Source organism: Mastigoproctus giganteus, chromosome 6 (assembly GCF_048544385.1).
Source record: "Mastigoproctus giganteus isolate SK-2022 chromosome 6, ASM4854438v1, whole genome shotgun sequence".
Taxonomy (NCBI): domain Eukaryota; kingdom Metazoa; phylum Arthropoda; class Arachnida; order Uropygi; family Thelyphonidae; genus Mastigoproctus; species Mastigoproctus giganteus.
The window spans coordinates 117,872,601-117,898,483 of NC_143580.1; the positions used below are offsets into that span (position 1 = coordinate 117,872,601).

General features: G+C 40.0%; 1 protein-coding gene across 5 annotated transcripts in view; it reads right to left on the reverse strand.

The window, feature by feature from the left end:
* The window catches only part of LOC150084530 (uncharacterized), a 138,110-nt gene extending 112,235 nt beyond the window's left edge, over positions 1 to 25,875 (reverse strand). For 4 of the 5 annotated variants that reach the window (XM_090375293.1, XM_090375295.1, XM_090375292.1 and 1 more), the window contains exons 1-2: positions 25,648 to 25,875; positions 5,909 to 6,792 (exon numbers count right to left, since the gene is read on the reverse strand). In XM_090375293.1, coding sequence (XP_090231419.1) covers positions 5,909 to 6,702 — 794 coding nt within the window. In that variant the 5' untranslated portion in view covers positions 6,703 to 6,792; positions 25,648 to 25,875. The remainder of the gene's footprint in view (positions 1 to 5,908; positions 6,793 to 25,647) is intronic. The other variant, XM_090375296.1, reaches the window with a different exon arrangement.
* Positions 25,876 to 25,883: the final 8 nt, after the last annotated feature.

Here is a 25,883-nt window from a genome sequence, read left to right on the forward strand (position 1 = left end):
TCAGAAAATATAGGTCTCGATCGAACATTAAATCCGTGATCTTCAATATCTGACCTCTTGAAAGAAAAAACATTTTAGCCCCACTTCTACTCTATGCAAAAAAGAACAGAATATAAAACCCAAACTTGGTTTCGAATGCCATTCCCCTCCCTCCTGTTCGAAATATAGAGCTGTTAGTATAAAAGTGGCAATCTATAGCTATATATACCAATGACGTGGACATGACCATATCTTTTGAATGAAGAGACTAGAGAATGAAGGCACGTATCTCATCCACAAATCAGCATACAAAATGCCCGGCTGATGACTTCGTGGCCATAGAAACACATTCCGAATTTCCAAAAGTACAGACTAGAATGGCGCCACTAGTCATAAAAACAAATAATGAGAAAAGCGTTCAATAAAACGCCCGATTCTACAATGAAAGTTACTGGAAGTTCGTATTGAGCTAGGTTCAGCTATCAGCAGAAAAGTCTCTCTGCAGATTAATGAGAACATCGTGGAACGGACCATTGCTGACAAAGTCTTGTTTTCAGACAAGAGTATATAAAGAAAGGTATGGGCAACGAGTATTGCTGATGTCAAAAAACGGGCAACTGGCATTGAAATATGAAAGGCTAAAAAAAAAAAAAAAATGCTTTGGAGCTTTTCTTCTGTAGTGAGTCTTGTATGAGAGTGGAGGAACGATGGGTTATTTTAGATTAGCGCCAGCGCAACTCAGAACATGAGACTTTAGTGTTCTACGGCTGTTCTTGTACGCTTGCATACAAAAAGAAAAAAAAAACATGGAAACCATGCATCCAGCTAATTCTAACCCATTTGAAAAGACCTCGATGCGTTTCTTTTGCCACCGAGGACATTTTAACTCAAATCTTTCTAAACTGACAGCGAGTGAATAATCCAGTTTATCGTTAGACACTTCAGGCAAGAAATCAAGACGTGCTGCGGAAAGTACCAAAGGGCACTTTTTACAGAACTCGTCAACACGCAAAACTACGCTTAAGAATGATAAAACACGCCCAGCTTTCGCAGCACGAGTCCTCGAATTCCAAGAATCAGTTAGAAGAGAAAAATACTCAACAAAGCGGCACCTAACAATGGAATGCAACGGAAATGCGAGACGAATGTGTATTGCTGTGGTCAAATATTTGACCACAACAATACATATTGCAATCATTCTTCATTACAATACACAACAATACACATTGCAATCATACGTCCTGCAGCACTAACTGCAGGAAATATGGCAAGGTTAGCACCTACCAACCCTGGCACGTGACGAGAGATCCACTGTCTAGTGTACTAATCTAGCATTCCAAATGAAATTTAAGTTCTTTTGCTGTGATGGTAATAAAGCTAATTCAAATCCAGCAAATTAGTAACGAATACTAGATACGTCAAATATGAATTTCGGTATCCAAGCCAATAAAAATGTAAACGTCATTACCAATAAATGAAAAATTCACTCCATCTTCCACCTACATCTTAATTAACGTCACAGGCGCAGAGTCACAGAGGATACATGCGACGGAATCCAGCCACAAGCGTCTGGCAGACAGGCATGTCTACCTGGAGTTTCCAGTGGACGGGTAGAATAACTACGCACTAGGCAGAAGCTCCTTGAAGCTGGAACCTACAGTTGGTCATCCAACCACGAACTGAAATGCGTAGTGAAGTCGTATTCTATATGAATCGCACAGAAACCTCTTACTTTGTTTGGGCACTGAACATAACAGCATTTTCCAGTCGATAGCATTTCGACTGGAAAATCCGTGTCGATTACGATTATCTGGAATAGTTGTGGCACGCTGTAGTGATCATTTTTCTAATCTTTCAAATATCATCGTAGCACCAGGAACCTCTATTCAGCAAATTGGAACAATCAGCCTGGAATCTTAAATTGCTGTAATGGAAGTATAAGAAGCTGCTAACAATTTTATCAAGTAAAATCGAGTTCTTCAGTCGAAACACCATTTGCCAGTGCAAACGAAACAAAGTCATGAACCGCCGAAGAAGCAGTATTAATTGCTATATTGTCGTCCACTTTTTATCCATGTTCAACTCTTCAAGAGGTAGCAGCACCATGAGCTATATAGACTAATATTAACGCAGTGAGTAATAAACTGAATTGCCACGAGTAATGTGCACTGCCACCAGTAATAAATTATGCACCCACAGAGGCACCAATGCCGTTTTCTACCGCAATACTAAGTAGCACCATGAGCTGCAAGTATACTGGACAATGTTTGGACAACTGTTGAACCTTAGCTGTACACGTCTTTCATGAATTTGAACAGGATACTTCCTCCATAGAACGTTTAGATTGACAAGGTTTCGCAGAGGGGCCAATATTGGGAATACAATTCAACTTGGTTCAAAAAATCCTCTCAACAACACATTAACAAATTAAAAAATAATATTGTTTAGAACACTGTTATAATACTGTGTAGAACAAATTTCAATAAACTCTGTTAATTCTATACAAAAAAAAAAGCTATAATAGAAATAACTGTTCATAATGTGTTGTGTTCTTCTAGTTGAGTTAAGTCAACTCTTTATTGCAACACATAACATGTAAATAGGAAGAACGATAGAATCTGTGTATTGTATGGTAATAGGGAGAGGAACAACTCGTGGATGCGAAAGATGAAAGACAATAATTAGATAATTAAAGAAAAGGGAGTAGAACTAAGGAGAGGGGAAAGAATTTCGAATAAATTCCTCATATAACCCTAATAGATTATTCGGAGTTAAATAAACATGCGCAGCAAATAAAAAAGCAAAGGAAATCAACACTAAACTGAGATCGCAAGTACCCGCCCTACAAGTGAGGGCCCTGGCTGACATAGACCCTGAAAAGAATGAATTTGAAGATAAAGTACAAATGGAAATTCCAAAAATTTCGGTTTAATAGCAAGGAAGATTATTAATTGAATTTAGAAGTTCAAAATGAAATAGAATGATGACAAAATGAATTAAGAAAAACAGAGGAAAGAAATAATTTAAAAATAAATAGCAGCGTACCTAATAAGTAATAGAAAGGAAAGTCATTTCAAGATATGGCCTCTCCAAACTAAATATGCAAGAGCAGAAGTGATAAAACAATTTAATAGCTCAATTCCAACTGCAGAGTAGGTTTATTATACTCGCTGCATCCAAATTTAGTTACAAGGAGTATTGCTATGAACTATTACACAGCAATATGGAAGAAACAGTAATGGATTGTACATAGAAGCGAGATGGAAAATTATTAAACTATGACACGAGAGCAATTCTTTGTCACACATTCGCTTTCTGAACTAGTAACGAATTCAAGAAAGCGAAATGTGATGCAATAGACAGATAGTGCGCACAAATCCGTTAGACCAATCAACAACTTGAATTCAATGTACAATCGCAAGTATTTACAATAAACAGAAGTACATACATACGCGTTACCAAAAGGGACAGATCCGTTACCGCATGCGGAAATCTTTTAAAAACTAAGGCTGAATCGTGTGCGCAAAAACCTGAAAAAACCTCCCCGTAAATACCTCCCACCGTGTGTAACATTTCTTCAGCAGCTCGACCAGGGTGTAATCCAATGCTTTAAGAAAATCAATCGAAAAATTCTATTAAACAAAATTGTGCTGTCTCGAAAACAAACACAATGCGAAATGGACGTGCTGCGGTCAATGCATTTGTGTTTCTGTATGGGATAACGTTAAAAAAAGGGGTCGTCAACTGCTTCAAACAATTTGAAGTTGATTTGCCGCCTTGAATGAAGCTTCTCATACTTCTATTAAGCCCGAAAAACAGTTCAATATTAGAGATTTTTTTAGGATGTGCGTCATCGCCTAACATAGAGAGGAAACGTGTTCTGAAGACTACGCTAAAGTAGATGCGGACATTGCATGGTTCAGTATATGGACGAACGAAGAGGAACCTAAACTTTGTAGTGATGAAGAGGAAATACCTACTGTGGTTGATCAAGGAATGCCGTTGAAGGACTCTTTTGAAGTATTAGGACTTGTACGTATCTTTTTTTTTCTTTATCGCACTATTCCCGCACAAGTGCCCGATGGCTCGGCACATTGTCATCTTGGAAGACACCATCGCCATTCGGAAAAAAAATATAACATAGCGGGGTGTACACAGTCAGCAAGCAGTTGACGATAGCAGAGATCACTGATACGATGTTCCACATGTACCAGGGGTCCAAGTTCCTGCCAGTGAAACATGCCCCACACCATACAACCGCCTCCACCGGTCTGCACTTTTGATACCATGCACGATGGATCAAGAGCTTCATGTTGTTGATGCCAAATCCGTACATGACCATCCCCGGTGTGGAGTGACTCATCCGACCAGCACACCTTCTTCCAGTCTTCTAACGCCCAACTTGCATGCTCTTTGCACCAGACAAGTCTTTTACGCCGATGAACTTTGGTTAGGAGAGGATACCGTAGGGGTTGTCTGCTGGTATAGCCCATACGTGCGAGCGTGCGACGCATGGTCATGCCAGTTATTGTTCCGGGTTGGCCCATGTTGTATTGGGTAGTCAACTCTTCAAGTGCTGCGCCTGTACGAGTCGTCGGACACGGCTATCACCTCTAACATCAACCTTTCGCTGACCTTTGCAGTTTTGTCGTCCGGTCGTTGTTTGACCATTTTGACGCCAGTCCTGGTACAGTTTAAGTACGGCGGCTCCGAATACCCCACAAGTTTAGCCGTTTGGGAAATCGAGGTACCAGCTCGTCCGGCTTCCACAACATATTCTTTATCAAAATCCGATAAATCCTTCCTTTTACCCATCATGCTCGGAATTTTACTACCTACTGAACCACTGACACCTTATCTATGCTACGTAGGTCGACAAACTCCGCACTCTCGTACCTCACGTGGTCAACGGGTCGCATTCAGTTTTCATAGGGGTGGTCATAATTCAATGATCGCTCAGTGTATTTTAAAGTCTGAAACAAAGGACGTTGTTTCAGATATATATCTACATATATGTACACATGTACCGTACATATGTACACATGTACCGTATATATGTATTACTGTGTACAATATTCACTTTACATACATAATTTACAAATTAATGTTGCTATACTGTACAACCTTTTCATTGTTCTTTTGCTGATTTTAAGAACTATCGATATAATGTCCTTTGGATAGAATGACTGTTTTTGTTTTGTCGTTCCCCTGGTGGTCGCTGTAAAGAGTTTCCACTGTATTTAGGATTTACAAATTTTCAGATAGTTTAACTCTTTTCGGTTTGAGCAATTTTTCACGCACTGAATGTAATTTTAATAAATTTTGAACATAACTCGGAGACTCCATTTTAAGAAACGCCGTCTGTGAGGTTGTTTGAAATTGTACAGTTACTGTGAGCATTCATTAACCCTGCTTAACCTTGAAAAAGAATCTCCAAATGTACTCTTATATCTGGAAATCAGTTGTAGAATAGCTAGTTGTACTTGAACGTACTCTTGGGTTATTCAGCATTATGTGCAACTGATGTAGAGTGTGTGCAGTAATGTACAACTTCCTCTGAAACAAATTTCTTTAGTGTATAAATTCAAACGTTCCCAGACCAATAAATACTTAATTCTCTCAGTGGTAGTTAGTCACAATAAAATATGACACCACAAGACCGCAAAAAGCGGTAAGTATTATCATTTGGTAGAATTATTCATCCCCTCCCCAAAAAAATCAATACTTGGATTATAGCAAAGACAACCATGAATGTGGTTATTCCCGTATTAGGAACCACTAATTATTTTTCACTCAATTTTTATATAAATTTTGTAACTGAACGTTAGCATATGGATTTAATGACATTTGATTTCAAATTAAATTATACGTTGACAATTAAAATAGCTAGTAGAATAACGCATCAATTATGGGAGAGCATTTTCCCTACCTGAATTGGTCCCTGCTGTTGACATTCTCCTGCTTTATGCTGAGTATAACTGGTCCTAGAGCTTCGTCATTAGAAAAATAGTTCCAGTGTTCAGACCCGTGGAAGTACTTCTCATACGTTTCTTCTTCTACTGACATCAATTCGAACGACACCTCCACCTCCTCGTTGAACCTCAACTGCTTCATTCCCATGTTCAAAGAAGAGGCAGCAGATTCTTCGTTTTCGTTCTCGTCATTCCCTTTCGCCTGGTTAGTCTTGCTGCCGCTGCACTCTATCCAGTACCCTGGAGCTATTTTAATAAAATGGGGGAATCCTTTGCAAACCCCATTTCCGGGGCAAGCTTGGACCGGAACCGGAAACTGGAGCGTAGTCGAACTTTTCCGGCGCGCTTCCGCACAACCCAGACACTGCCTTTTGAAGTCGCGAAGCTTTCTGAGAAATTCGTCGCCACTGCCAAGACCAGTAATATCAGCGAAGTGCAGAATGCAGAATATTTTGTTGTGGTACCTCCGGGCCTTGAGGAAGCTGGATCCAGCAAGCCTGAAGCCACACGTGTCGCACACTAAACAGTCTTCGTGGTAGGTGTTGCATCTCGAGTCGAAACTTTCTCTCCGATACAGCGCATCTTCTCGAAATCTTTCTTCCTCATCTTCTTCTTCGTCTCCATCCTGTTCTTCTTGATCGTCTTCTTCGATGTCCTTTATGACTTCGGAAGAGGGCGAGTAAACGGGCCACGTACCGTACGTCTGGTGACTGAGGATAGGAAGTTCGCACACAAAGCACATTGATGACATTGCGCATAGGAAAAATGCTGGGGAAGAACACTGAAGCTCTTTCGACTTCACTACTTCACTGCACTGCGATCAGCAGAACTGTTGCTTCCGCTGAAAAGGACACACATAATAAACTCAAATCAGCTAAATATCTTATACGTGTCGATGTTTATTATTTTTTTTCAATTAAATATAGAAAGCATGGAAATTATAGAAGATAACGAAATTTACATAAGTTAGAATTGTCAACCTTAATGCGCAGTATTTGACTACAAGAATATTAGCAAGATTCTTTGAACAGGGATGTCTCCTTAACAATTGTATTTAATTAAGATAAATTTGTGCATAACCACAGATAGTGTATATAACGCCATTTGTATAAATTTTATATTAAATTTATATAAATTTCTATTTCTTTTTTAGGCACATTAGCATACACGTATGCGTAAAGCGCCTATTGTTTTTATAAGTACGTCTGTTCGTATGTCCATCGATACCCAAATAATAACTCTACTCCCAGAGATGGATTTTCATGGAATTTCGTAGTTGCATTTTTCAGAAATATTTATCGAGCCACCCAAAATTTCATTAAAATCGAATTAATAAAAATCTGGCAAATTATTATTTCTTTGTCCTTCTGCATGTAATTATTCGACTCTCAGATGGACGGATTTTCGTGAAATTTTTTTTATGTCTGGTTCTTTTAGGACGATTTATCTAGCATTAAGTTTCATTAAAATCGAGTCAACAGAATCCATGCAGGCATGCTCCAAGATGGAGTACTTTCTGGGCAACTATTCACTGCTATCCTCATACCTTCCATCCTCTCGAGCTGAACTTCGACCAGTTGACATTAAGCAAGCCATGACATTGACATTAGTTGACATCAATCTATCAACACCCTTAGATGTTGATAGACTGCTACCATAAATTGAAAGCTTCATACTCTATGCTGAGTACCTGCAATTCTTTGAGCTAAACTCGAATCAATTTCAATATACGTCTTCTCCCTCAAAATATTTCTCCATCCATTTTCCAACCCATCCTCGCAGGAACGATGATACCAAACATCAAAACCTACTTCCGCATAAAATCGGAACTATCTTTGATCAAAAATGAAGACAACTCCCAGATAGAGATCCTCCTCAAACGCTTCAGTGCTCTACGTTGGAACACCGAACAATACCTCTTGCATATTCAAGATCTGAAGATCACATCCAAGTACACTAAATCTATTTGTATCTGAAAATCTTACATGCTTCTAAATTACGGGCCTCTGCCACCTCCATGTTTCAAAAATCAATTTTTGCATGCGAATTCTGGCTTCTGACGTGTGTTACTCGCAAACACAGTCTCCTTCCAGCTACGAACCACTACCATGGTTGATCAGTTAGTCATCCGTTGACTCCCCGATCATATCAGATTCAAGAAAATCTCAACACTGTCAAGATAGTCTCCAGCGAGATCCCCAAATCTCTGAGATACTAGTATATGCAAAATGGCACACTTCGCCTCTCCTACTTTCAGGACAGAACCTAAAATTCAAATAATAAAGAATCGCCTCGACCAGTTGCTCCGGGCAGTTGTTCCCTGTAACCTTTCTACTTCAGAAAATGGGATGTGAAGGACAAATTTTCTTCAAGGCCCGCATATAGTTGGCCAATTTTGAACTAGATCTCTCCCCCCCCCCCCACCTTTCCTTCAACGCAAATGTTCATATGCTTCATTTCGGATGACAGGTTCACATTCTCAAGCCACTAACAACCCATCATAACTGCAACGTTTCTTTAAGTCCTTGCTGAATCTTTGCAAAAGCCACCTCGACTCCATTCTGTTCCTCATAAATTGAAAAAACATAGTGAACCCAGTCTCTTCTGTACTGATATGCACATGGCATGAATACTTCACAAAAATGAGTGACCGATCCCAACCAGCTAACTAACACGGACTCACTTTTTTGATATTTGTATGTTATTTTGTTTATGTTTTTATTTTTCATTTTACTTTTCAGTTTACCTACACGTTATATGTTACTTTTTTCTAATTAAAATATCTCGTTTTATTCAATTTTAAATATAATGCCCACGTCCTTGTCTGCCATGGTGGGAAAAACTATAATAAAGATTTTATCTATTTATAAAACAGAAGCCTGCTTCAGCTTCAAAGCGATGGAACGATAGGGAAGTCTCCCCCTTTTAGTTACCCCACAGCCGACGAGATTCCGCTTCGAAACTGTGTCAAATGGTAATAGATCTCTCACTTTGGAGGCAACCTGAGATTGGGAAATTGATTCAGTGTGGCCTCTTGCGTTTCGCGTCTCATTTTCTCATCTCGTATCTGTCTCTCATTGTTTGCTTTCACTTAATGTGTATCAGAGGAATTTTTTGAGACTTGGAAGGATTTTTTTACATCAAAGCCCTGGTACTGCTGAGGTGCACTTTAAATAGACAGCATTATACTTCTCCACTGGAGCAGCGCTTTGTATTTCGGGCAGTGCCATACCGAAACAACTCGCGGTGGAGGGCCACCACAATACGAGATCGATGCACTAAGTAGCGAACCAACTTTGCTCATTGCTGCGTACAAAATGAGCCCGTCCCTTACTTATACATTGACATTCTGTACGGCAAATTAATTTTTATATTTAGAAAAATAATCAATTTTGTATGACACGAAAATTAAGTATCGTTTAAATATAATTTAAGAACAAAATAATTATTTTATAATAATACATAGAATAAAAAATTATTTTAAGATAAAAGAATGCAGAAAATAAAATTAATATTTTAAGAAAAAATTAATTATTCAATAATTATGAACAAGTCTAATTGCGGTTTCAGTCAAATACGAGTGTAGGCAAAAAAACATAAAAGTATCGCTTTATTTCACTAAGTTTTATTGATCAACCAAAATGGAATTTTGGTTGATCAATAAAATAGAACCTTACTCTTTATCAGCGACTTTAACTGGTAAAAAAAATATAGTCCTACACAGTGTCTGGCTGCAGATTTTTTAAATTATTGGGAGATCCAGCATGGCACGGTTTGAACTTCTAAGATTTTAGTTCATTAGTGTAATATATTGATTGCTAAATTTAACGGACATCTCTCAAAATTATAAATCACGGTACATATTACTAATTAATAACGTTAACGTTTCGTCCAGATAATACAACACTTTTATAACTAAAAGTTATTTTTAATTCAATCGATATTATTTAATAACAGGCTCTGTCTCTTCAGAAATTAGTTGATCTGGCTTCAGTTTTACACTAAAGATTTTAGATCTTTTCTTTCTTCCTCTCTAAATAAAATTGTTGAACAAATCAAATTAAGCAGAGCATTGCGGGAAAAATTAAATTCCTTTTCAAATAACGTTCTTTTATCCAAGAATATGATGTCATCTAAAATGGCGTTGTCCAAGTAGAGCAGGGATCCCCAGTGGTTTGTTGACTGTGAGCCATAGTTAAAATATCTTGTGAGCCACCATAAAATATACAGTCGCGGACAAAAAATTGCATCACCTTAAAAAAAAGTAAGTAACATTTGTAGTGAAATGTATAAGATATTGTTTGATTACAGTCATTTTGTTTGTCGCAAAGCAAAGTATTGCGTCAGCCGTTTCCATAAATATGGCGTTCGAAGGGTATAATACACTCTCACTAGTATCCTGTTTTGCGGAGGTGTAAGCATGACTCCATATGTTCAGTTGACACCAAGAAAAAAAAAAGTGTTAGCTGTTGCTCTGTCCCAGGAAGGGCTTTCTACCGTGCTATCGCTGATAAAACAGGCTGCCACCAATCAACAGTACCCGAGTGCTGAAATTAAACCGTGAAACCCGTGATGTGAAGAGAAGACCTGGATCAGGCCGTAAGAGAGTGACTACGCCTTCCCAAGATCGACATTTGAAACGGCTATGCCTTCTTAATCGCCATGCTAGTGCTCCTGGTCTAAAACTGGACTTTGAGATGGTGTTGAAACGAGTGCACGAACTATCCAAAAACGATAGGCATTCAGAAAGAATATGATCTTTCTGAATGCCTATCGGCCCAAGAAGAAGCCTTTGTTGGCCCAACAAATGAGGAAGAAGCGAATTGCTTGGGCTAAAACGCATGTTTCATGGACAAAAGAGCAATGGGACACTGTCATCTTTTCTGACAAATCGAAATTCAACCTGCACGTTTCGGTTGGGAAGCGATATGTCGGAAGACGAAAATCGGAGGCATACCATCCTGACTGCATAGCACCGACTGTAAAGTTCCCCGCCGGTCAGATGGTCTGGGGATGCATAACAAGCGAAGGGGTGTGGCGAATTAAGTTTATTAACGGAACGCTGAATGCACTGCTATCTTGGAAGGGTGCCTGAAACCCGTTATTAGGGATCACCACACAGACGTCCAAAACTGCATTTTTCAACAGGACTTAGCACCTTGCCACAAAGCAAAATTGGCAAGTTTTATGCTATTTAGATTTAATGATGAGTTTGTCTTCTTGTCTCACAAGGCTTAAAACATACTTACACCAATGATTTCCCTCGTTTTTCTCCCTTAAGGGGGTGCAGTCATACCTCAGAAATGCTGGCATTAAAGTGTTGGATTGGCCCGACAACAGTTTTGATTTGAATGCTATTGAAAATTGCTGGTACATAATGTCGTCTAAATTGCTCAGAAGAAGCCAACAAGTAAGATTCAGCTGCAGGAGAGCATTGCAAGGGTGTGGTACCACGAAATTGGGCAACCGTATATCCAGAAGTCGATTAACTGTATGCCAGATCGTTGCAAGGCTGTAATTGCAGCTCGAGGAGGAACAACAAAATATTGAGGACTTATTTTGCTGATTTACAGTATATAATACTATTACGTTAACTTGTCATTTCAGTTTGTGCACGTGAATGCAATAAAATGTATGTTTGGTTGTCGTGATTGCTATTTGCATGATTTTTCATACTTCCATTGTATTGGATTTCATTCACACAGATATATATCCCATCTAGCATTTCGAACATTTCTGCAAACTGCAATGCAGCGCAAAACACAATTATTGGCAAAATTCACATGTGCTGCAGTTTTTTGTCCGCCACTGTAGATAGGTTATGAAAAGAATCACTGAAAATTCACTGTAAGGAACCTTTATTTAAAATTTAATTCAAATAACGTATTATACCATTCAAAATTTTCACTATCTTATACCTTATCTCTGAGAAATGCTACCCAAATCGCTGTGGTAGCATTTCTGAGAGATAAAGGTATCCTGAAACAAAACAGTTTCAGGAAATTCGTGAGGTGACTTTGAGAGCCACATGCAGATAACGACCCACACATTGAATTTCCCCTGACCTAGAGAAACCGAAGTACTTTTACATTTAAAAGAGATGTAAAAGTACTATAAAAATTCAGTGTTCGTTAATTGAAATAATTAAATAAAAACAAGGGGCTGCGCTCGCTCCTTTTGATAAAATAAAATACGTACAAAAGCTTTCGATACTGTGCGTGTCACTTCCCCAGAATACATATGAATACATAAAAACGTTATATATGGAAATCAAGAATGGTACCGCGTGGTCATGCTAGATAAACAAAGCGCGTGAAAGAGGTTAATCTAGCATGACCACGCTTAAATAGTAAAACAAGCTTCTGTTACGTATTTTATTATTTGTTACGAATTATCACATAACTTGCATCCCTCTTCTCCTATTGGCTGAATAAATATCACTAGGAGGAGAATTATTTTAATGTATAGAAAGATATAATTTGTTACGGAATGGAAAGTTATACACGCTGCACAAACAGAAATATAAATAAAGTTAATTTGGCCATTATACCTAAATTAAATTTAAATAACTAGAAAAGCTCTTTATTAAAAAACGACAAGGGAAAGAGAACAGAACTCATGCCTTCACCTTTCCCTTCGTGAGAGCCAACGTTTTTAACCCCTTTTCGTCTTTCAGAAATTTTAGCTCATCGCTACACAGGCCCTGGTGCACTAGTTCTTACATACTCTTCCAGGAGCCCTCGTGGGTAGCACAGTTTGCAGAATTGCCATCCTTCCTACACCTGGTGGAAGAGGCTTGAATTCGAGTCCCGTCAATGATGTGAAGAATTTTTATGGGCCTTTTTTCACAACGTGGCCGAGTTAGTCAGTCTCTGGCTAGGGTAGCATTTTTTTTGGGGGGGGGACTGTCTTTGCTCGACGAAAACCTGTTGTTTATCGTCGAGCGAAGAGAAAATCGGGCTCCACATGCCCAGGCCGACATGCACTTTAGGCCGACTCGTGGTATCAACTCAGCCATTTATAAAGAACATAAGTAACAGTTCTATCACGGGAACCTAACGCAGTGTGGCCTTAATGTTTTGTAACACAGAGTCATGATATGGGAGAATTTTTATTTATTTATTTATTTATTTATTTTTTGGAGGTTATTAATACTAGGAACCAGACCCTAAACATGTAATTGAATCAGGCTAAATCATATACTGGGTAATTTGATGTGCTTTTTATTCTGCAATATTCTCTCGAAATATTTCTAATTAATATTGAAAATCTGTTTATTGTAATAAACTGATTTTCAGAACGATTATCAATGACTAATGATTATTAGTCATAACTTATAATGTAAATAAATGACTAATAATTGTCAGTCATTTATATACATTATAAACGGGTTTAACTATGATATAACCTCTTAAAATAAATCTTATCTACGTATTTGTATTAACATATTTTTCTTTCTTTTTAATTTTAAATGGTGCCTCTGTGACAACGTATACAGCATCCAAATAAGTTACCATCACCAACTGTGGATTCCCAAATCTGAATGTCAGTTTTGTTTAAAAGCAAGAGTCGCACGAGCTTGGAAGCGCTCTCAAGACAGAGTTGCGCATGGTGTTTAAAATCGCCTTAATCGGAGTGCAATATAAAGATGTGTTTTGACGTCCCATAACACTCTGAGCAGGGGGGGCAAAACTATCTACTCTCATACTGACCAACACTTCCCTCCCCCCAAAAAAAAATTTGATCCAATCAATGGCTCGATCACACATTAGATTCAACAAAGATGCGAATTGCGATCTACCTTCTCTTTACAATTATCTGAATGCCAGGCTGACCAAAAAATGCTCTTGGTCATCACCAGGGATTGACTTATTGCTGCCATGAATTCCATTCCGCTTCCAGTACTGCCGGTGATCGATTTTTTCTTACAAAAATGTTTCAGCTCTTACATCGTCAATCCTTTGCAGGTTATATTCGGCTCCATCTTCTCCAGTCATTTTTCCATCACACTGCAAATCTTGTCAGACCATTAACAAAAGCTTGTACTCTCGCACTTGTTTGGGAGTTTTACTATGGACGGATCGCCAATAACTCCGGTCTTCTCAAGTTGCTATGGCGTAATGGATCTTATGAATATTGAGTAATGGATCTGCGGAATACCTATGGAGTAAATACCTATATCAACGTTGAATTGACATTCGTGCAGTCAACGTGCATGCTTTGCTCCAGCTCTTAGAAAGCCACTTCTTCCTTAGTGGAGATGTTCTGCTCTTTCTGTTCTCATTTTATAAGAGCACAATCAAACTTCTTGCGGAAACAAAGTTCACAAGAGGCACATCATGGCTGGACTCCAACAGGTTGGAGTTCTTTCTCATGCCTCCTGTTCACAGCATTCATCTCCCAACTGATTAGAAAACGGATGGATTACATCTGTTACACTGTCGAGTGTCTGGGCCGGTGTGGGGTGGATGGTGACAAGGCATCGTCACCTTCCACCCCGCACCGGATGAAAAAGGCTCTAGTTCGAATCCGTCAATGACACGAGTAACTTTTAGGGGCATTTTTTTCACTCTGACTGAGTTGGTCTCAGGCGTAGATAGCAAGGTCCCCCCCCCCCAAATCAGGGATTTGTCGTCCAACAAAGCAGGCAAATCGACTAGAGAACACACGCAATTACAAACACAATACACATGGGTAGATGAAATAACTTTCCGGGTGACCCTAATAAATATGTTTTTTTTTTGTATACTTATGGGCTGCTTATTTGTTTGAGGATTTATTAGGCGCATCGGCAACTATGGCCAGTACACTCATGGGCATGGCGTATGGCCGTCCATGTAGACCTTTTCCACAGGCCAGCTAATTTTCACTAACAGAACGCACTGAGGACCCCAACTGTATGTGCGGGGAGACAGAAAGCTGGAATCACAGTGTACGAGTGCCCACAATATGAAGACCCCAGAGTGGTACTTATAACAAAAATAAGATACCTACCAAAAGGGTTGGAATCCCATTTCATAGATACTGAGGATGAATATAGAGCATTATCTCAATTCTCATAAGACCTCTTCGTCAGTAGAAGGACATTAATCACCATCTACAATGACTGACATCAAGTACTACTATTGAGATACTAGCCAGGACGATATAAAGGTTGCAACTAAAGATGAGGGACACAAGCACAAGGACGGAGCTTGCCCCATGAGTGAAGAAAATTGTAAACAGAAATGCAGCAGTAGCTGCCAATAGCCATATGGCGATCTGAAGAGGGCACTCTAGCCCACTTCACCTTTATACCTACATCCTTGGGGGGACGTTTTCGTCCTCTCCCCTCCTCTCCACCCCATATCTTCTACTCTGGTGGGGCACTGAAAACTGGGGCTACCTACACTATTGTCCCTATATTTCTGTCTTTCTCCCTTCTGCCTCCCCTCCCTCTCTACCTATACGCTAGTGAAACCCCTACACACCAAAACCTTAACATGTCCAAATTACCTTACGCTCATAACTTGGCCTAGCAAAACCAAGCGATTCTACCCCTAAGTTGACGCGTCTTTTTTTTTTTTTTTTTTTTTTTAGGTCCTAGCCGTTTATTTGTTTGGGGCCGAAATCTCAGGAAATTAAGCGGCAGGACCTTCCAGAGTGAAACAGACTACTTTGGGTATCTGGTCTGCCTCCACGGGGTGTAAGTGGGGCAACGTTGGGCCTCAGTAGGGACCCAGCAGCTAAATGACCAGATGAACAACGGTACAAGGCATCACACATATACAAAGTCCATACACTTTTAAATCTCTGGCTTTTCCAGTCAACTGGTTCACCCACAATGTAAACTACGCGGAGATGGGGAAAACCCCTGATGCCGTTTGATCCTAAACACACTTTACTAACAGGACACCAGTGGCAAGAAACTGTATCACACCTGCATCTCATCTACATTGAATGCGCCTGTCACGGTGAATATCATTCTGTATGGTGGCGTCTATACATATTAGAGCCTATAATGTATATGTATACATATATATACATTATAGGCTCATATCCCAGTTATCTCTACAGATATGTAAGATAGGCCATTGCCAGAACCAGCCTGGCATGAGTTAATCATGAGTTATTGTTGTTGTTGTTGCTATTTTAAATTAAAGTAAGACAACTAAGGCCATGAGGTTGGTATGCTGCGATTGCAATTGCATGCATGCTTGGTTGGTTGGTTTTCTGGAAAAAAGGACGAGTTGCCTCGAGGAAAAACCATGCAACCCTCGCCTGCAATTAACTCAGTCACGTTGTGAAAAAAGCGCATAAAAATTTCCTAGCCTCATTGACGGGATTCGAACTCAGGTCTTTTCCACTGGGTGCGGGAAAAAGGGTGGTTATACCAATTGCGATACCAATGAGGGCAGAGAGGGTGGTGATTATAATCCATGCGATGACCTGATATACAAGCTAGTAATTCTTGTAATGCAAAGACAGTATTCTACGGATTTTTTGTATGAGAGTGCATAAACCCAATGGTAGATCCTGGAGCTACAGTAGTGACAATACCAAAGAAGCAGCTCCTCCAGCTGTCCTCCTCCATCATTAGATTCTATGATCTGGGTGATACATTCGTGATCAGAAACTATCTTCTTCTTATTTATGTTTTTTTACTGGCTTTTATTTGAATGATTTTGTGTTCGCAGGGACCACCTGCGAACACTTAGTAACAATAAGGCCGCCGCAGCAGAGTGGTCAAGCACAACGGTGCATAAGTATAGTTGCTTCGAACAACGGTGGTTGAAACCCGTGTAACTACTAAAATACGGTTCTGTTTTTTTTTTTATCTGCTATCTTGTTAACTCCTGTAAGTTGTCATGGCTGTTAGACAGCGTTCTTATGGTTATTGTCGTCAGGCTTCTATTTAATTCTGTAAAATTCAGAGATGTGCCATCAGATAGTGCTGTCATCGGATTCATTTGTTTAGTGTAATCGAAAAATTAGCATTGTTCAATCTCTACAAAAACATTTACGTAATTTAGAAGCTTCATGGATGTTATGTATTTTCTCCTATGACCAACGACAACAAAAAGACATGGATACGCTTTCGATGAAACTTGTTATGCTACGGTCTTTCAAGCAGGCTGTCCACTCAACGAGTCTTACTTTTTATTCTTCGACCCGCTTCCATATTTTATAATGCTCACTGCGGTATTTGTAAAGAGACCAAGTGTCTCGGATGGAGGAGGTGGTTAAATTTGTAAAGTTGCCTACGTGCTGCTCCTGAAATGGCCTAACTCGATTACGATTAAAAATGCCCATAAAAAGTCTTGCTGGCACCTGGGCCAACCTCACAGTCGATCATGCTTCTGCACGTCAGCTGAGATTTCAATCCTGAATCTGTGGTCTATTCGCACATTGGCATTGGGGGCTTCCATGTTTATTCACGCTGCAAAGTGTTATTCGGTTTGCTTAGACGAGCAGGAAGTTCGAGCGTGCTCGAATGTGCAATTAGTACCTCCTTCCCCATCAACCTTCTAAGATTCCTGACATTACTGTTGACCACACCATTATGTGGCTCTGGTCTGTTCTGAACTCCTTCAGCATCGCACGTCATTAGCGTGGCCGGCTCTCAGCCTGACAGAGTCAAGTGATGGACGTCAGTCATTACTTGAAATTCTTGTAACGCGTTGTTCCTACGTAACAAAAACGCCGATGCCGCTGTATTCACAGCAGTTTAAAATTATAGCGAATGCTGCGATTTAGTTTCAGCTGTTCCAACTGCGCACAATAACTGTTTGCTTATTTAGTGAGATAGTCAGCACGTCGATTTATTATTAAATGAGGGCAACTGGCGTTAATATTCAAGTGGACTTACGCTTCATTTAACGATTGCTCTCCATTGGTGACTACTTATTTCTCCTTGATTTTGTATTAAGCAACCCCATGAGCTCGAACGACATTTAAATAATGAAACGGCACAGAAGTTTGTTTTCAATTTCAACTCACCTAGGTTATTCTTTCACATCTTTTGCAAACTGATAAATCTGAGCTTCGTTTCTTCCACCTACCGTTACAGCGTCTCGTACCAAGAATATTTTATGATCTAATTGCGGAATATCTCCACGGCTCGGTTAAAGAACTATCGGAAGTCAGTAACTGTCCTGAGATTTCGTTGAAGATGCCTTATTATACGAGTGCACATCACCTTAGAATGTGTCATCCTCCATGACAATATAGTGGGTTTCCCACTCGTTTGGAGAGGTCTTGATTCGAATATATATATACTGTATATTGCAATCAGTGAGTGGAAATAAATGGATTAATCATTGTGGACTAATTCGATATATTTACATGATTTTTTTTAACCCCAATGGTCATGAGAGTGTCATCCATGTTTGGCACCGGAGGGGTCGCTAGCCATTGCTGGATAACTGCTCTTGGAACTACATATGCAACCACTAAGCTTATGATGAGAACTGTTCCCAGAGTACAAGTCTTCTGTAGGATTCATCCTCAAACTACTTGAAGTCAGCATCGATCTTTTGAACGTTTCGGAGCATTTCCATGGGCAGAAACCTGTCAACTTCCTTGAGCCTCCATGCCACAGACTGAAGATAGTGTATATAGTGTATAGTGTGTTCGTGTCTAACGGCACCAGGGGTTTCCCCTATCTCCACGTTGCTTTCATTGTGGGTGTAACAGTTCACTGTAAAGGCCAGAGATTTAAAAGTGTATGGATATTGTATGAGTGTAGTGTTGTGTATAGTTGTTCTTCTGGCCATTTAGCCGCTAGACCCCTGCTGGGGCGTTGTCCACACTATGCCTCGTGGAGGCAGACCAGGTACACTAGTATTGAAATATTTACTCTGGCAGGTCCTGCCACCTAATTTCCTGAGATTTTAGTGGCTAGGACCTAAAAAAAAAATATATATATATATATATGTATATATATATATATAATAAAATAAAATAAAATTTTCGCTCAGTGCGGGTTAAGAAAATTGTGTAGAAATGCCAAATGAGTTTACTGTGAACGCAATTAAATTTAGTCATTATTAAATTTTAAGTTATGTGTGGTATACACTTGCGTATTAGGTAGAGTGGGGGGAGCAGAAGGCTGGGGGGAAAAGACAGAAATATGGGGACGATAGAGAAGGCGACCCCAGATAATCAGTGGGACAAGCCCATGCCCCACCAGGCGAAGAGGGGAGTGGCAAGGAGGTGAGGGGATGGAAGATACCATCACCTCCCCCCTACAAAAACACATGTCCCTGCTTCTCCTTGCATTCTGCTTGGAGTCAGCCACTCCACATTACTTTTATTTTATATATATATATATATATATTTTTTTTTTATTATTATTTTTCTTTATTTTATTTTATTTTTTTTATTTAATTATTTTTATTTATTTTTTTTATATATATATTTTCTTTTCTTTTCTTTTCTTTTTATTTAATTAATTATTTATTTATTTATTTATTAATTTTTTTTTTTTTTTTTTTATTCTTATTTTTTTTATTTATTTATTTTTATTTATTTATTTTTTTTTTCCCATTACCAACACCACGGGTGTTTTTTTTTTTTTTTTTTGTTTTTGTCTGCCCCTCTGGAATGGGCCCCCAGAGGATCCTGACCTACCTGCTGGCAACATCATGTGGGTCAGTGTCTCTTTTGAGACAGTACGTGCATTACTGGGACTGGCCCACCTTCCCGTGGTGTGGACGAGTACCCAGAATCATCTCTCCAGGTGATTGATGCTTCTGGGTAGCCAAGTGGCCAGACACAACAACAGAACACACACATAATACACACAAACCTACGTCACACACATCTGGCCCAATTGTAGTGATACTGTTCTTCACAGAGATACGAGGCGGAGTTGAACAGATGTTCTAGGTGCCGCCCTTTACAAAAACACATGTCCACACATCACCTCCCCCCTGCCGGGGGAGAGAGGAAAAGATAGGACCATGCAAGGGAGCATGGTTTGAGAGCCAAGATGGCGAGCAGCAAGCTGCAGTTGGTCTTCAGTGGCATTGGTGTTCCCATTTGGGATATCACTCATGGGACCAGGTCCCGTCCAGTTTAGTCAAGTCAGTTCTTGTCCTTTATTAAGTAGGTTCAGTTGTTATTCCTGGTTGTCATGTATAGGGTTCAGTTGTGCTCCATTGCAGCGAGCACAAGTCTTCTTGCGAAGAGCTCTTGGGCGTAGCAGGAGAAAGCCAGGTACTCTTGTTTTGTATCCAGTATGTTGTGTTCCCGTCCTCTAGGACAATATAGGATCTTTGTTATTAAGATGTTGCGGAGGTCGTCATAAAGCTGGCAATCATACATTAGATGTTGCCAGCTCTCCAGACCACCACAAACACAGGTAGGGTCCTCTTCAATTCCCAAAAGGAAAAGTTTGGCATTGATGGCACCATGTTCGGTGAGAAGGTATGCTGCATGGAGTCCAGGTGAGAACCACGTTGGGAACTTAGGGTAGACCCTGCCGACGTCAGGTATAAACTTTCTGGTTATCTCCCCTGTATGGGGGTTTGTCCATCTCTCTTGCCACACCTGCAGCAGGTGAGCGTAGAGCCTCTTCTTTTCAGTGGTGCGGTTATTTGCTGGGTCAGTTGTATGTCCGAGACAGGTCCTTGAGGTGCCCTTTGCCAGATGGTAAAGTAAGCCTTTACCCACAATCTCCAGGTCAAGGGGGAGAACTCCGGTCAGGACCTGTAAAGCGTGGGTGCTCACCGTGCTGCAGGCACGAGAAGTAAAGAGTAGAATCGATCTTTGGGTTGAGTTGATGATACGTCGGTTTCACTGCGGTAGTAGCCTTGTGATACCATACGCCAGAGGCATATGTGATGATAGGTATGAATATGGCTTTGTAGAAGATATGTAGCGTACGCCGACCAAGGCCCCAGTCCCTTCGAGCCACCCTAGCAACGAGGGCAGCATATTTCCTAACCTTGGTTCGGATGTTTTGTAGGTGGTCTTTGAAGGATAGGTTGTGATGAAGGATGACCCCTAGATACTTGAGTCGTTTGGAGAATTTTATTGTTGTCTGGTTTATCTTAATTTGAGGAGATATGGGAGGATTCTTCAGGATGGCTGAGGTGGCGGGGATTCTCCACTGATACAGCTGCTAGAAGCCAGGCTTATTTATTTCGCCCGCTGTCATTTTTTATCGTTGCGAGTAAGCGGAGTGCAAAGATTCGCTTTGAAACTTTTCTTAAGTTTAGTAGTTCCGTTATTTGCCAAGGGTGTGTGAGGGGCAGAAGTTCATGCTTATACAGGATCCAACGAAGCAGCCAGTACCCAGCAGAATAGATAGTTTTCGGCGGTTTTTGCTGCCGACGCTAGATTTCAGCTCCATAAGTAATGACAGGCTGAACAAACCAGCAAATGTATTGAAATGTATTGAAATGTATTCTCGTACATGAGGATAACATGAAGGCGTTGCTTGGCAAGCCATCTGGGTCTACAAACCTTCTTGTGGATATCTGTAACATGGTGTTTGAAACTGAGTTTAGAGTCAAAAATGACCCCGAGATCTCTGCTTCTTCTGTGGGATAGGCGTCCCATGGATTTCCAGGTTCTGGGTGTGTTTTTAGAGAGACTATCATTAGAGCAGATTTCGTTCGATTTATTTTTAGGAAGAACTGCGAAGGTATGTTATTAGATTCTGTACTCTGCTGATGATAGACGGGTGCGGTATCTGACCTGTCGGTCTCGCGTATTCAATAGAGGAGCTTCAGATCAGCATAGCTAATAAAATCCCTTTGCTGTCACAGAAATGGATGGTTGCAGCAGGAAAAGGAGCCCAGATAGATGAACTCTGCCTTGTGGAACACCTACGTTAACGGACCGTGTGAAAGATTTCTTATTCACAGACAGGTGGAGAACCTTACTCGTTAAGGCAGACTAAAAATATTCAAGAATATCACCTTTGATCTGGTATGCTTCCTCACTCAACTGAAGGAGGGAAAGTAAATGAATGCAGTCAAGTGCGGGAAAACCTTGGTAAGCAACTGCTAACTCAGCCCTACGTTGAAGAGCCTCTAGAATGACATTGGTGGTTGCTAGCTGATTAATAATGGTGGACCCCGTTTGAATGCATAATGGCTATATGGAGAATCACTTTGATTCTGATTGATTAATCTGAATCTGATTGATTAATACGGGAAGAAGGCACTTCTCCGTGACTTTGAGGTTAGATGAGGCTTTCATTATTGGTCTGAACTGGTGTCAATGAGGTAGCTCCTTGTGTATTGGTTCCAGGTTGTTAGGAAGCTTTGAGTTGTGAGGACGCCATCAAAGAGAATGTTTCCCCGAGTTACTTCAGATTTCGCAGGCTACACAATGTGCTTTATGGTTCGCAACAGCCACCAGTGGCAAGACGAATTTACATCATATTCTTTGTTACGGAAGCCAATAAAACAGTCCTTCAGCTTAATAATGGGCGGTGTATTTTTGTAGAGATTCGAAATCGTAGCACAGCATGCGTAACTACTATGCCACCTAGGACGGACAAACCTGCTATTATTATTATTATATAGCTCCGCGTCCCAAGCGCTTGTGTGTGTATTAAGCCAAAGGAAGCTAAGGCCATGAGACATCCGTTTATCCTTTCTGTAATATTGTGCATTTGCCTCTTTCCTAGTCGAAAAACCGTGCAACCCTCGCTCAAGACTAAACGAACTCTGCCACAGTATGAAAGAGTCCGTAAATGATCCTGTTGTCTCTAAAGGATTCGAATCCAGAAAAGGTTGTAACCACTGTGTTATGGTTACAGCTTACACGCAAGTGCCATAGATAACGCTTGCAGAAGAATGAACCATACTTACCAAAGAGTAGCCAAATTAATCAACGAGATCTACTCTTTGGAGGAGTCAAAGTGTTTTACTCTTTATGGTGACACGTTTAAAATTCTTATTATTAAAACGAGTGATGTGGAATTCAGCCCTGTTTTGTATTACAAAAAGTCATTCTGCCCGTTATCGATCACGAGGATTCATAATATATTTTGTATCATTATTAATATCGAAATTTAAAAACTCTTATGAAAATTTCATGTAAGAATAATTATAAACAGGATGAAATCTTCCTCGTTCTTAAATAGTTTACTTCTCGATATCGGGACAATATTCGTACACTTCGATCGTTCTACAGTGTTTTTATTTTTAAGCGAAACATGAGTGAAGAGTCAAAAGTCATATAAAATGCTTTATCCGAAATGAAATACTTATAAAGCGACTCAGCAGAAAGTTTTCAGCATCCGAATCATTTATATAAATCACTTTACATTTACAAATGGGACGACATTTCTATTTTTATAAAACAGAAGATATTCACTTACAGCCACACATTTCATACAGAAGGGGAACGCGTAAAATTTTCTGAGAAATATTCTTTTGCAATATTCTGAATCCTGTACGACACTGCAAAATAACGTGGTTAAGAGAGCTACAACTCAAGATGCAATACAAAGCATTTTAGGGATAAGTAGTTGACACAAAAATAGGACTCGTTTATTTTTAAGACAACTGTGACAGAAAAATTTAGAAGCTAAGAGACTTATTTCTTAGAAATTTTTGTACAAATTGCGAAAATGTGTCATATTGTAAGTTATCAAGAAAGAAAGAAAGAAAACTAAATATGGTATAGAATATCCACCAATGAGGTGCCAATCAGCGTTGAAACAGCCGTCCGCGTAATGGCGGGCAAAAAGTTCCAACGGAGAATAAACGACATATTATAAAATCCTCTTTTTTTGTTTTTCCAATGTATTCACCCCGAAGTTCAACACACTTCTTTCATACAATCTGCAAACAGTTTAATCCTTGAAAAAAAATTCTTCAAGTTGGGCATCGAACCGTGCTTCCACAGTAGTTGTTAATTCTTCGTCTTCTTTAAAGTGAGCTCCACCAAGGCGAGACTTAAAGTTTCTGAACAAATAACAGTCACTTGGGGCCCAGATCCAACTGTACAGGGGTGGTTTAATTGATGCTTTAGAGAAGTAAGATCCGATGACCCAACTTTCTTCATCTTTTTGTCCGAATTGCAGCTCTTAATTTTGTCATATGGCCGGCAAAATATTCGCCTGCAATTGTGGTTTTGTGTACAAGGTAATGAAATGACAACAATCCTTTTGCGTCCCAGAAAACTGAGGCCAACACTTTTCCATCTGATGATTGGGTTTGAAAATTTTTCGTCTTGGAGATCTTCTGCTTCCACAACATGCTTTCTAATTTGGGTTCAGGATCATAAAAATGTAGCCAACTTCCATCTACAGTCACCAAATGGGATAAAAATCTATCTGGATTAGCAAGAATTTATTTTAAGTCCTCTTTGATAACTCCATTCGCTGATGTTTGTCATGAACGGAAAGTTTTCTGGGAACCCAAATTGCACAGTCCCAAATGCTAATGTGTTACTGTTAAAATGATTCCATGGGAAAAGTTAAGTACATTTTCAAGTTCATACACTTTAATTCTTTTTTCTTCAACGATGGCAATTGATTCTGAATTGATTGCTTCAGATGATCGACCAGAGCTTGGATTATCCTCGACTGATCCATGGTCTGGTCGTTTATAACTCCAATCCTCTTTTGAACAGTGCTGACTATTTTACCACAATGTCATAACTAGGTGATGACTACAGTGTTTGGGGAAGTATCACCTAGTTATACTTCCCCAAACACTGCAAAAGAAACCCATTCTTTCATGGATTTCTTTTGCATTTCTGTCCTCTTTGGTCAAAAATTTAAGTACTTCGATTTGCAAGATTTTCACCCTTCTTCCATATACCGTACAGTTCTTGTGCGGTAGGTGACAACCTATCATCTCTCCCCCCCCCAATATATTATAATGGGGATAGCAGTTCATGCTTTGAAAATTACAATTTCTTTTCAACTATAACACTTCGTCCCACCAATACACATATATATTAAACAAAAAACAAAAACAAACATTTCAAAGGATTTCACCATCGTGCTTTCTTCAGAGTGGTAGAGAAAGTTTTAAGAACGGAGGATCTAAGCAGCAAGTCATACTTCGGTACAGGACCACTGCCCATTCTTAGCCAAATCCTGTCCTTCACAGAAGTAAAGTGAGTGAGCCTTTCCACAGAAGTCAAAGATCATTAATGACGTGAGGAAAGATACTTGGGTGAGAGGATAATGGCCACAGTAATTTATTCGATAAAGGAATCAAACTCTTACCGTCTTCCTTCCTTATGGTTGATGTACAAAACGTGCAGATCTTCGTAACCGCAACATGAGTGGCAGTTCTCTGTTTAATTCACATTTTCAGGATAAGTCGAAGTCCATTCACTCGCGCATGTAGTAGGTGGAAGATGGGGGTGTGCGGTGTCTCTGTCTCAAGGTGGAGATTATTTTCAATGTGTTGCTAAAAATAGACTGCCGCTGCTCTCCAGCGAGGAAAAGCGGTGCGAGGGGAAATAAACGCTTCATTAAGAAAGGAGTCCATCCCACCTGTCTTGAAAAACAAACCTGGCGATCTCCTACGTGGATCCTCGAATGAACCTAAGAGCCTGGTAATGCCCACGTGTCAGAAGCAGTCATATGTCGTATATTTAACCATCTGTTCGGTGGCCGAATGGCCACGAGCTGCTCGGTAAAAGGAAAAGAAGCGAACGTTAACCGAATGGCAATGTCGGCGTTGAAAATTTCGAGTTGGGAACTTTGCGAGACGGCAACATATTGTCCACTTACCTGCTCATTGTGATCAGCGGCTCCTTTCCCACTTCGCACGAGGCCTTTTCACGCTACCATCTGTACTGTCTCGCGGTACCGACCACAGGTGGCCGACATAGTGGCTAACAACTGCAGCTTCGGTGCATCGACTGGTTCTGCCGAGAAAACTTTCATCCCACATGTCTTGAGGTACACCGTTGCTTAGATGCTGCCATGTGCACACGAACATATAAGAAACAAACACACAACACTTC